Source organism: Anolis sagrei, chromosome 1 (genome assembly GCF_037176765.1).
Source record: "Anolis sagrei isolate rAnoSag1 chromosome 1, rAnoSag1.mat, whole genome shotgun sequence".
NCBI classification, from domain to species: Eukaryota; Metazoa; Chordata; class Lepidosauria; order Squamata; family Dactyloidae; genus Anolis; species Anolis sagrei.
In genome coordinates this window covers 288,386,759-288,399,273 of record NC_090021.1, presented here as the reverse complement: position 1 = coordinate 288,399,273, position 12,515 = coordinate 288,386,759, and the positions used below count along the sequence as shown (strand labels likewise).

At 39.0% G+C, this 12,515-nt stretch overlaps 1 protein-coding gene across 1 annotated transcript in view; it reads right to left on the bottom strand.

Annotated features, from left to right (window-relative positions):
• The window catches only part of RPAP1 (RNA polymerase II associated protein 1), a 64,441-nt gene that overhangs the window by 21,584 nt on the left and 30,342 nt on the right, over positions 1–12,515 (bottom strand). The window contains exons 8-15 of the mRNA XM_060760761.2: positions 11,740–11,855; positions 11,316–11,414; positions 10,325–10,426; positions 9,062–9,229; positions 7,353–7,541; positions 6,137–6,271; positions 1,561–1,740; positions 433–590 (exon numbers count right to left, since the gene is read on the bottom strand). Of these exons, the coding sequence (XP_060616744.2) occupies positions 433–590; positions 1,561–1,740; positions 6,137–6,271; positions 7,353–7,541; positions 9,062–9,229; positions 10,325–10,426; positions 11,316–11,414; positions 11,740–11,855 (1,147 nt within the window). The remainder of the gene's footprint in view (positions 1–432; positions 591–1,560; positions 1,741–6,136; positions 6,272–7,352; positions 7,542–9,061; positions 9,230–10,324; positions 10,427–11,315; positions 11,415–11,739; positions 11,856–12,515) is intronic.

Sequence of the window (12,515 nt, the reverse complement as noted above, 5' to 3'; positions counted from 1 at the left end):
TCCTAGTTTACTCTCAACAAAAACCAAAATCCCACGATGGAAAATTCCATGAACATACATTAGAATGACACATTTGCTGATGCTGGGGTGGTAGTGGTGATAAAAAAAAATCAGCTGTTTTTACAGAAATAGAACATCACTTGCTTCTGGCTTAATTTAGCTGCAGGTTTGACTATAGAAGAAGAGTTCAGCAATCTATTACAAGTTTAACCAATTTGTCCCTTTTAGCTTGTTGAGAAGCAACATGACAAATCTAAATCTTCTTTGTAGGTGGAAAAGGGTGGGGGCAAGAAGATCTCCTTTCCACCACAGTGGCTTTTTAAAAATACAAAATATTTCCCTGGATAAAGACTGAAATTATGTTACAGTACGCAATGGTGAGTTTTATACAGGAAGAAACATGAGATTGTGTTTTTAATGTTGGAAGTGTACCTGTAGAGGTCACAGGCCTGTCCGTAGCCAGCCGCCACAGCCCATAAGCGGAAAGCCTCGGTGTTTATCCTCATGGCATCCTCAGTTCTCAGAGGAAGGTCTTGAGGTTCTTCAGCAATGAAACGGCTCAGTCGACTCTTCATCTCAAACTTATTAAGCTGCAAGTAATAAGTAGATAGGTGAACAAGTGGCAAGACCTGTCAGAAGGGGAACTTATCTAGACCTCATGGACAACAGAAAGAACACCTAGCTATGACCATCAAATAGTTTGAAAACAGGATATATCTATCAAACAGCCAGACTGAGAAAAACTACTTTTGTATTGTCGAAGGTTTCATGGCCAGAATCACTGGGTTGTTGCAAGTTTTTTGGGCTATATGATCATGTTCTCAAAGCATTCTCTCTTGGTGTTTTGCCTGCATCTATGGCAGACATCTTGAGAGGTTTTGAGGTCACAACCTTTGGGTCTACAAGAGTCTAGCAGGATTCTTCTTATGTCTCCTAAACAAGCCAAAGAAATGCCAAAGGATTAAGAGTTAAAAACAGCATTTCCATTTCACATACTACCCACTGTCATCGTGCTTCCAACCTCTTTGCCTTCTAGAATTCCACCCTGAATGGAATGGAACCACGGTGGCGCAATGGGTTAAACCCTTGTGCTGCTGGACTGCTGACCTGAAGGTCAGTGGTTTGAATCCACGAAATGGGGTGACCTCTTGTCTGTCAGCTCCAGCTTCCATGAGAGAAGCCTCCCACAGGATGGCAAAACATCTGGGCATCCCCTGGGCAACGTCCTTGCAGACGGCCAATTCTCTCACATCGGAAGAAATTTGCAGTTTCCTAAGTTGCTTCTGACACAATAAAAAAAACCTGAATGCAGGTTTTCTGGAAACCTTTATCATAAATATCTGCATTGTCTACCATTTGTTTCCACTGTTCAGAATCTAAATGTTGTGTCCGTAAGTCAGAAAGAATGGCAGCAAACTAGACTGTGGGGATATTTATTAAATGTGTTTTTGTTTGTTAGGTAGTCCTGGAAATCAACTATAATGTCTTACAAATTCCACTTCTTCCCCTTTTAATTTAACTTTAATTAGTTTGAGATTTGTGACCAATTGTTGTCCTCACCAGCCTGGCTGCTGCGTTTCGCCCCCCAGATGCCAAGACTCGAATTAGTTTCATGGCTGTTGCACATGGAACTCCATGAAGGCTTGTAAGAAGTTGCCCAGGTTCAGCTATTCTTGGACTCCACTGGGTGGGCAGGAACTCTCTGACAACAGTTTCAATCAGACGAGGGCAATTCAAGACCTGAAAAACGCACATTTTGGAATAAAATGAATAGTGAGAAACATGGAGTCTATAGTGGTACAAAGCTTTGTAATCTGCCAAAGTATACCCAAAGAATTCCCTCTACCATTTGTAACCCTTTTGCAGGTCATGTAAATTGGCATAATATCCTCTTAGACATACTTCTGGAGAGATATGTTTGACCAATTTGGACCAAGGAACTAAGAACTGTATCAATTAACAAGAAGGGAAAATACAGGAAGAGAGGAAGCCGTTCCAGACAATTCTGCTATCACCTTCCACTAAGCCAACAATGGCATGTGGAAAGGGTGAGCAAGAGCATAGGACATAAGGGCAAAGGGCCATTAACCACCAACCTGTTAGAAATCTATGATCCTCTGGGGAAGGTTTTCTCTCTTACCCACCACCTGCTCAAGCACATTTGGTGGGAACATGGGAGAGGGTTTGGGATGTGGGATGCCTTCTTTTTTCAGGGGCCTTATGTAAGTGGAGTCCCCTAACTTCCTGTTCTTCTCTTTACCCTTTGGGATTTCTATCAGTGGTGGAGTGGAGGCTCCTCAAGGTGGGGAACTCAGTAGGTGCTGGATGTGTGACAACCCAATTTCCTCCTATCTCTCATTCATCATTTATATGCAAATACAGATATTCCAAAATAAAAAAACCTCAAATTTCGGGTTTCCAGCATTTTAGATAAAGGAGACTAAACCTGTAATGCAATCCTTATAACTGCAACCAATTAGTTTGATTTTAATGGCTTCATGTTTCCCATTTTTCTTCATTCAAAGCTTGTTTGTTCCTACAGCTCCATACACATTGGTTTGATCAATAAATACACAAATATGCACACATCCAATGAGTCCTAGAACCAAACCCCTGCCTATACAGCAATTTTACTGTATATAGTAAACTGTACACATACAGTAAAACTGCTGTGCAGGCAGGGGGTTTGGTTCCAGGACACACTGGATATGAAAAACTATGGATGATCAGTGAATGCTTCAGTATGTCAATGTTGACATCAATACCATTCAAAAATATGAGGCCTGACAGTGTGAGGTAAGCTGAAATTACAGATCCAGGATCCAGAGATGTTAATACACAAATGTCCTATTACGATAAACTTCAGCACAAATACCAACTGGAGTAATGAGAAAAATACCCAACTAACTCATAAAATACACAGGCATGGGCAGCAAACCTTCAGGGACAATTTACAACAATGTAGCAAACATAATATACAAGTTTTTCTAAATTATTTGTCAGATCTTCCAAAGGTCGTGTGGACAAACTTCAACATATCCAATATTGTCCCATGTGAACTCAAAATGTGATAAACAGTCTTGGGAATACAACAAGGTTCCCAGGTGTTTTTGTGTCCTTGTTTCAAGAGGAGTATCTCTTCTTCAGGTTTTTTTAAAGGGTCCATTCATTCATTTGCAATAATATCTTCTGAGGCTTTATAAACTAAATTTAAAGAGGACAAAATAGATACGCTAACCAGCACCCAGTTACAATATGACAATCCTTATATAACTCATTTGATACAATAACATACTTACTTCCACTTACTAAACAAATGGCTCTGCTACGAGATTTCAACACAAGGTAGAATACTATTGACTTCCATTGGCGAGTAATTAGGTTACAGAAGCTGCTCCTTTTTAAGGATTATCAGCTAATTACAGGCAACTACAGAAAGCAAGTAACGCACACACAAGTTTATACCAGTACACCAGATATACTTTATATAATCTTTCTTGGCAACCAGATGAAGACTCCATAAATTAAAATAATCCACGTGTTCCCATCCTCCACCCCAATTTTACTTTGTATAGGATCTTGGTTGAGAACGTGAAAGCTACCAGAGTATTAGGTGACCTTTCAGAATATCTAAATAACTGTATTTAGCAGTCATGTAGTAGTCATGGGCGATTTCAACTATCCCGATATTTGCTGGAAAACAAACTCGGCCAAGAGCATAAGGTCCAACAAATTCCTCGCTTGCCTTGCAGACAATTTCATGGTCCAGAAGGTAGAAGAGGCAACAAGGGGATTGGCTACTCTTGATCTCATCCTAACAAATGCGGAGGACCTGATCGATGCGGTTGAAGTGGTAGGATCCTTAAGGGCAAGTGACCATGTGCTCCTGCAATTTGAGGTACAAAGGAAGGCCGAAACTAAGACAAGTCAAACCCGCATTATGGACTTTAGGAGAGCTGATTTCCAAAAAATGAAGGAAACACTGAGCAGCATTCCGTGGACACAGATACTAAAAGACAAGGGAGTTACAGATGGATGGGAGTTTCTCAAGAGTGAAATACTCAAGGCGCAATTGCAAACCGTGCCAACAAAGAGAAAAAATAGGACAAGTGCAAAGAAGCCAGAATGGATGTCCAAAGAACTTCTAACTGTGCTAAGACACAAAAGAGACATGCACAAGAAGTGGAAAAAGGGAGAAATCACCAAAGAAGAATTCAAACAAATAGCCAACACCTGTAGGGAAAAGATCCGCAAGGCTAAAGCACAAAACGAGCTCAGGCTTGCCAGGGACATTAAAAACAATAAAAAGGGATTATTTTCTTATGTCAGTAGAAAAAGGAAAAACAAGGAGGCGATAGGGTCTCTTCGAGGAGAAGATGGGGCAATGCTGACAGGGGATAGGGAAAAGGCAGAACTACTTAATACCTTCTTTGCCTCGGTCTTCTCACAAAACGAAAGTCATCTTCAACCTCAGCAAGACGGAGTGGATGAGGGATTTGAGGACATCCAACCCCAAATTGGGAAACAAGTCGTACAGGAATACCTGGCCGCTCTAAATGAGTTCAAGTCCCCAGGGCCAGATCAACTACACCCAAGAGTATTGAAGGAACTAGCGGAAGTCATTTCGGAACCATTGGCAACCATCTTTGAGAGTTCTTGGAGAACGGGAGAAGTTCCAGCAGATTGGAGGAGGGCCAACGTGGTCCCAATCTTCAAGAAGGGAAAAAGGAATGAACCAAACAACTACCGTCCGGTCAGCCTCACGTCGATACCAGGCAAGATTCTGGAAAAGATTCTAAAGGAAGTGGTCTGCAAACACTTAGAAACAAATGCGGTCATCGCTAATAGTCAACTTGGATTTATCAAAAACAAGTCATGCCAGACTAATCTGATCTATTTTTTCGATAGGCGTACCTGGATTTCAGTAAGGCCTTCGACAAGGTCCCCCATGACCTTCTGGCAAGGAAACTAGTCCAATGTGGGCTAGGCCAAACTACGGTGAGGTGGATCTGTAATTGGTTAAATGGACGGACCCAAAGGGTGCTCACCAATGCTTCCTCTTCATCCTGGAAAGAAGTGACAAGTGGAGTGCCGCAGGGTTCCATCCTGGGCCCGGTCCTGTTCAACATCTTTATTAATGACTTAGATGAAGAGTTAGAAGGCAGGATCATCAAGTTTGCAGACGACACCAAATTGGGAGGGATAGCCAATACTCCAGAGGACAGGAGCAGGATTCAAAACGATCTTGACAGATTAGAGAGATGCGCCAAAACTAACAAAATGAAGTTCAACAGTGACAAATGCAAGATACTCCACTTTGGCAGAAAAAATGAAATGCAAAGATACAGAATGGGGGACGCCTGGCTAGAGAGCAGTACGTGTGAAAAAGATCTTGGAGTCCTCGTGGACAAGTTAAACATGAGCCAACAATGTGATGTGGCGGCAAAAAAAGCCAATGGGATTTTGGCCTGCATCAATAGAAGCATAGTGTCTAGATCTAGGGAAGTAATGCTACCCCTCTATTCTGTTTTGGTTAGACCACATCTGGAATATTGTGTCCAGTTCTGGGCACCACAATTCAAGAGAGATATTGACAAGCTGGAATGTGTCCAGAGGAGAGCGACTAAAATGATAAAATGTCTGGAGAACAAGCCCTATGAGGAGCGGCTTAAGGAGCTGGGCATGTTTAGCCTGAAGAAGAGATATATGAAGAGGGGATATGATAGCCATGTATAAATATGTGAGAGGAAGCCACAGGGAGGAGGGAGCAAGCTTGTTTTCTGCTTCCCTGGAGACTAGGACGCGGAACAATGGCTTCAAACTACAGGAGAGGAGATTCCATCTGAACATGAGGAAGAACTTCCTGACTGTGAGAGCCGTTCAGCAGTGGAACTCTCTGCCCTGGAGTGTGGTGGAGGCTCCTACTTTGGAAGCTTTTAAACAGAGGCTGGATGGCCATTTGTCAGGGGTGATTTGAATGCAATATTCCTGCTTCTTGGCAGGGGGTTGGACTGGATGGCCCATGAGGTCTCTTCCAACTCTTTGATTCTATGATTCTATGTATTATAGTAATAAACATTTTGAACAATTTTCCATTTGTTTTTCCCCAAGTCTCAAGACATACACAAGCACCTACCTGGCTGCATGCTTCAATGGAGTGCCTTGTGATGAAAGTGAGGATATCTAGAATTTCCAGGACTACCAAAGGAACAGGTTGCATGACTTCCAGAAGGTACCTAAAGCGGTGAAGAATTTTGGTCTTCAGAAGCCCCTTGGAAAAAAGTGAATCATTATCATTACCATCATCTGGATTTCTGTTTACGATTTAATGATCTCTCTGATATAAAGTTATTAGTTAAGCTAATCAAATCCCTTTGCTTATCTGCAATTTCAGCCAAATGTTTTAAAGTTAAGTATTCAAAACAAGCTAACTTTCCAGTTTTCCTGTCTCAATAGTAAAGGAAAGTGAAGGCAGGAGGGTATTGTAGAACTGGAAAAGGAAGACCAAAATATAATATAAGCATAGAGCCAACTCTTCTGAAAGGCCATTTAAATGTATAAAATTATTTTCAGGTATGGAGAAAATAGCTGAGATAAATATTTCCCCTCTTGAAAAATATGAGAACCCAGGGTCAGACACCCAATCAAGCCAAACAAAAGGACTTTCAAGCCAGACTAAAAGACTATTTCTTTGTACAGTGCATTGTTAAAAACAGTAGGATTCAGAACTTCAAGATGGTCAATTCTAGTAGGCAAATTAATGGAGGATAAGATTATCAATGGACATAAAACAGATATATCCAACAGAAGCAAAATGTCTCTGAATCCCAGTTGCTAGGAAATAATAACAGGACAAAACTATTGCTCTCATGGCCTCCATGTAGTTTTCCCCCAGGCACCTGGCTGGATATTATGGAAAATATGATGATGGACAAGGGCCTTTCTTTTAATCTTAATAAACTACATTCACATTCTCCCGAGGACTTAAAGGACAAAAGTTATGTGTTTTGACAGCTACTCACTCTTCTTCAATTTATTTTGTTTCGTTTTCTGACATCATAAAATAATAAACTCGTTTAAAATGTCTCTCTGCCATGGACCTGTGACTGGGTGGGTCAAGCACTTCAAGCCCCATATCTGCTCAAGTGGTATTCAAAAGAACCTCCACCTAAGCAGATAGAGAGGAAAAGGAGTCACTGAGCCATAAGGGAAAGTGAGATCTGAAAGGGTTTTAGCTAAGTAAGCTCTGACTACTTATCATTCATTCATTTATTTATTCATTCATATATATATATATATATATATATATATATATATATGGCTTTTTGGGGGGGGGGAATTGAGAAACTTACCTTCACAACATCATATCGTGCAATTTCTGGATCTGGTTTGTTTTCATCCTTTGATTTTCTCCCGACTGTCTTCTGGATTGTTTTAAGTTCATTGTCTTCCTCTTCTTCATCCTCCTCCTCCTCTTTGTTGGGGGTGAAAGGGTGAAAGGTCATACCCTGATACCATGAAAAAGTCTTGTCAAGATATTCCTGGAAGGGGAAAATTCCAAGAAGCAATCACTGGATGGCCTGTGTGGTCTCTTTCCAACATTATGATTCTAGAAATGAATCAAAGATAGATCTTGATGGACCACGTTCAGAGAATATTGCCCTGAGATCACTGGAGGAAAGACAGAGTACAAATTCATCAGATAAATAAAATAAACTAGATTGTGCCCTTTCCATTAAAATACATTTGATGGAGATTCATGGCTTTGCTACAGAATAATACATTTAAGTAAATGTCGAAAGATTTATATGATCTGAGGAGAAACCATAGTTAGAAGAGTGTCATCTCATAGGGAAAGGATGTATAAATGATGTTTCTTCTTTTAATGGGCTTGGATAAAACCATCAGGCAGAGAAAGTAAAGCCCTTAGACCATGTACTTTAGATCTGTAGATCTTTAGATTTGCCAGTGTTTAGTGGTTGTAGTAGTATATTTTTTCTATTAAGAAAATGTATTCCTACTGATTTCGTCTTATGGTTTGCATTCTTGCTTTCTATCATTGTAAATTAGTTTTTCTGAATAAAAATTATTGAACAAAAAGAATAATAAATGTAAGTCTCTTATTGAACAAATGGGTGAAAACAGCTTGCAAAATGTTACTAATTTATCTTTTTTGAACATTTTTTTAATATTCTTTGAGACATATGGGACTAAAGGTACCACTTCACTAATAGAAAGACTCTAATGGGATGGGATTTTCTTCTTTTCTCCATTTATCTGGCTGACTTCTGCTATTCAAAACTCTGGTCTGGCATGTTTTCCAGAAATAATTTTGCTCTGAATGCGACAGGCTAGGAGACAATCCACCTCATGGTTGCACTGGCAGAGACAGTTCTATCAGCAGAATGACACAAAAGGAAGCAACTCATATTCTAAGAAGGGATTTGAATGTGGCCACCATAGTTATTACTTCCTTTGCTTTACATTTTTGTTGAACAAAGCTCATCCATTCTAGCTGAAAATAAATTGCATGTATGTGGTCTCATTTATTTAACAGCTTTCAAAAACCTCAATTTCAATTTCAAGCTATTTTCTTTAATCAGCAGTTTTTTCCTCACAAGTTTCACAATATGAGAAATATAACAGGTCCTTAAAAGTAGTCATTTCCATCTATTATGTGCTCTGCATGGGTCCAAAATAATTATGAGTAGAATGACAGGAATATAAAGTAACATTTTTCAAGCACATAAAGGAAAGCACAGGCACATGGAGTGTCAGTGAGAACAAATACAAGCCCAACAGAAAACAAAGCAGGGCTTTGGAACCATGTGCGTCTCCAAATGTTCTTGGACTAGAAATCCCATCAGCCCTACCTATAGAAGCCGATGATGACAGCTGGCAGCAGTTACAATCCACCAATATCTGGATGGCCATATGCTTCCTATCCCTAAGGATGGATTCAATGCAGGACACATAAAAAATTGAGTGGAAAGTCAGGAATTAATTGCTATAGATACCAATGTTTACAAGTAGTTTTCAAATAGATTCAAAGAAATATAACCTCATCCTCTGAAGAGACCAGAAGAGCATGGAGTGCATGGATAGCAGCTGCAACGACATTTTCCACTGAGTCATCTATGGAGAAACGGAGCAGAAAGAGGAAACCAGCATCAAGCAGGACTTGCAGGACGCTTCCCTTCAGAAGGGTGGCAAACTCCCCTGCCTTGGCCTGAAATACATATGATAAAAGTCATTTAAAAAAAAGGAAGAGGAGGAGGGGGTGGCTATTTTGGAGGATAGTCACCAGTATAGCACACTAACCTCTTCCACTATTACTTTTATCAGCAGTGGAGCCATTGAAATATAGCCTCTTAATAACTGGGAAACTAAAGTGCCATTAGCACAGTGACGACAGCACCTCCTCCCTGTGCTAATGGCAGCACCTCCTACTCAACAATACCTCCTACACCATTAAAAGGTAACCTTACCTTGAGCTGAAATGAAAACAATTACAACAAAACCAAAGCAAATCTGGTGTTTCTGATTTTATAGAGAAATATGTGTCAGTCTGTTTCACCATTTTTAAAAAAATGACGTGATGGGATTTATACCCACAAAATCTAATGCTAAAATAAACCAACTAGTCTCAAACATGTTGCTGGACTCTTACATCCCCTCCATTTTATAATCCAGTTTTTGTAAAAAAAATTCTTTTTCATTCTGCTCTTTGATGAAATAAGTATCATTGAAGGAAAACTATGTTTTTCGCAAAGTACACACAAATGAAATAGGGAAGAAGGCCTTACCGTCACTCACGTTTTCTATAATCGGAACTAATAATGGGAGTCTACGAATGGTCACTGAAGCAACTAACATTCGAAGATAGTGATTTATAGCAACATATAATTACACAAGCCAACAAAATCAAACTTTTTGTAATAATCAGAAATGAGAGTAGCACAGTTAGAATCAATTTTTTTGCTGATTTTAAATAAGTCTTTATTTTTTCCATCATATCAACTTTTTAAAATATGATGAATTACAGCGAACTACTGTAAAGTCTGTACATTTCATATCATATTCATGTAACGCAAGGCAACAAGTATTTTTTATCAGAGATAATTTTAGATCATTCTTATAGTTTTTTTCACGCTGAATTCAGATGTGTGTATTTTTTCCCCTCAATCTCGTGTAGTTTTTGCAATGAGGCTAATTGAATAACTAATGTATTTATGCACTGATATTCATTAGATCCTATTGATATGCATGCCTCTAGGAAAAGGCAAACAAACACAGAGACAATTCTATCTCACAGTTAACTCACCTTCTGGACAACACAAGCCAGCACTTGTAAAGCCAGAGTCCGTTGCTGAATGACTTGGCTGCGAGACAAATGGAAGAGCTCTTGGAGAGAGTAGCCAGCCCTCTGCGGTAAAAGATAAATATATAAAATATCTAAGCAAGCCCAATATGGTACAAATGACTATATATATTGTATTCTATAAGTGTGTCGAAATTTCTAAGCTATAATAATAATAACAATTTTATTTCTTACCCACCAGGAGGTAATGTGGAATGTCACAAAGACACTTTTATAAAATAAAAATTAATCAAAAAGATTTTTTTTTAAAAAAAATATTATTTTCCATTGCATGACATCTTCTTACAGTTGAAATTATATGTATGTAAGAAACACCAAGGGACTTACAAAAGTGACTATTTCAAGTGCTGGTAGGGTGGTAAGGAATTTTTTATTTTATTTATTTTTCTTATTCAAATAATTTTCTCTTACAGTAATTATTTGTTTGCTTCTTCTTTTAATATATACAAAATAAAGAACTGCTCTTCACTTCTAGCTCAGATTCATTCATCAGACCTTGCCTATCTAGTCCAAGACTACATAAAGAATGACAGAATTAGAGATCCCTTTAATAGTCCCAACTAGATGCTTTGGCACAATGGGATTTACATAGATATTAAGACACCAGTTTATTTAGGACAACCAGTCGAATTATATTACATTTCTAACAGAACAAAGCAAACAAACAGACAAAATACAAAATTTGTGAGTTTGATAGTTGATTAAATGTCCTTTGACCAGTATCTGGCCACTTTGAGTGCTTCTGGTGTTGTTGCAAGAAGGTCCTCCATTGTGCATGTGGCAGGGCTCAGGTTGCATTGCAGCAGGTGGTCAGTGGTTTGCTCCTCTCCACACTCGCATGTCGAGGATTCCACTTTGACACCAGTCAATAGATCTAAACCAGCTGGAACTATCAGTAGGATTTAGGACAGTGTCAAATATACATTTTTCTTACTTCTGCTTCCTCTCCATGGTGATGAAGGCCCAAATGTGTAGGTAAATCTTTATCAGGAGGAATAAGTTCTCCCTTCAGACTGAAGCGTGCCTGCATACCCTATAAGGGGGGAAGAAGAAAAAAAAGACCATCATTTTTGCTGATTATGTTATCCAGATACATCAAATTTAGTAGGATTTAGATCTCTTGAAATTACTGCTTGACCTCAGAACTCTTGAAATTACTGTTTGACCTCAGCCTTTCCTAATCTGTCACTGTTTCAATATACTGAGCTACCAATAAAAGCTCCATCATCCCCAAACAAGAGTCAGAATCCTGGCTGAGGGTTATGAGAGCTTTACTCTGACAGAGGACAACAGATAAGGATGGATCTCCTATGAAAACATAATCTGAACACAAGAAAGGTTGCATTTTATTCTCCGACCTTTTTGGTTTTCTTCTGTCGAGGCTGAGGAAGGTCCTTCATCCACTCCAGCTTCTCAAACTCTACACTGTCCATGTGGAGCCATTCTTTCTGAGGCTTCACAGGAAGGTCATCATCTTTTTGGAAAACAGAAGACAATGTTATTCTTTTTGCATGCAAAAGAAGAGAACACATCACTTTCTTTGCTGATATTTCTGGATTTGCCAAGCACTTCAAATTCTGTTTTCACTGCACAACAAGGAGAAAGAGCAGGGGGGACAACTCAAAACTGATTCATCAACAAAACATAAAAATCAAAGCTCTTCCTACAATTTAATCTTCCAGAAGATCTAGAGAAGGAAAGTGGACCGTGGTAATGAAATTCACAGATAAAATGAAGATGAGAAGAATATCAATTTGGATGTGGAATAATATGAGATTAAAACATCAGGAGCAGATCACAAAAATGAGATTAATGATTTAAACAACACTCCAAGCAAAACAAAAAGACCTGAAAATAAAGATACCAAGGAGAGAAGTGGCAATTCACAAAAAAGCAATGTTGAAAAAGCTAAACTTGTGTGAGTTACTTAAATAGAGATGTCATTTTGTTCCTACTAAAAACCCTTGATGAATATGCCAGAAATGAAAAGAAAATGCAAAGAATCAAAATGAAGAGGCTCTTCAGCTCAGCACCAGCTAAACAAGTCCTTGAATACATTGAACATCAAGGGATTTAGTTATTTAGCCCTACAGATTAGGAAAAGAAAGAAAGCAAGCAAGCAAGAAAAACAGAT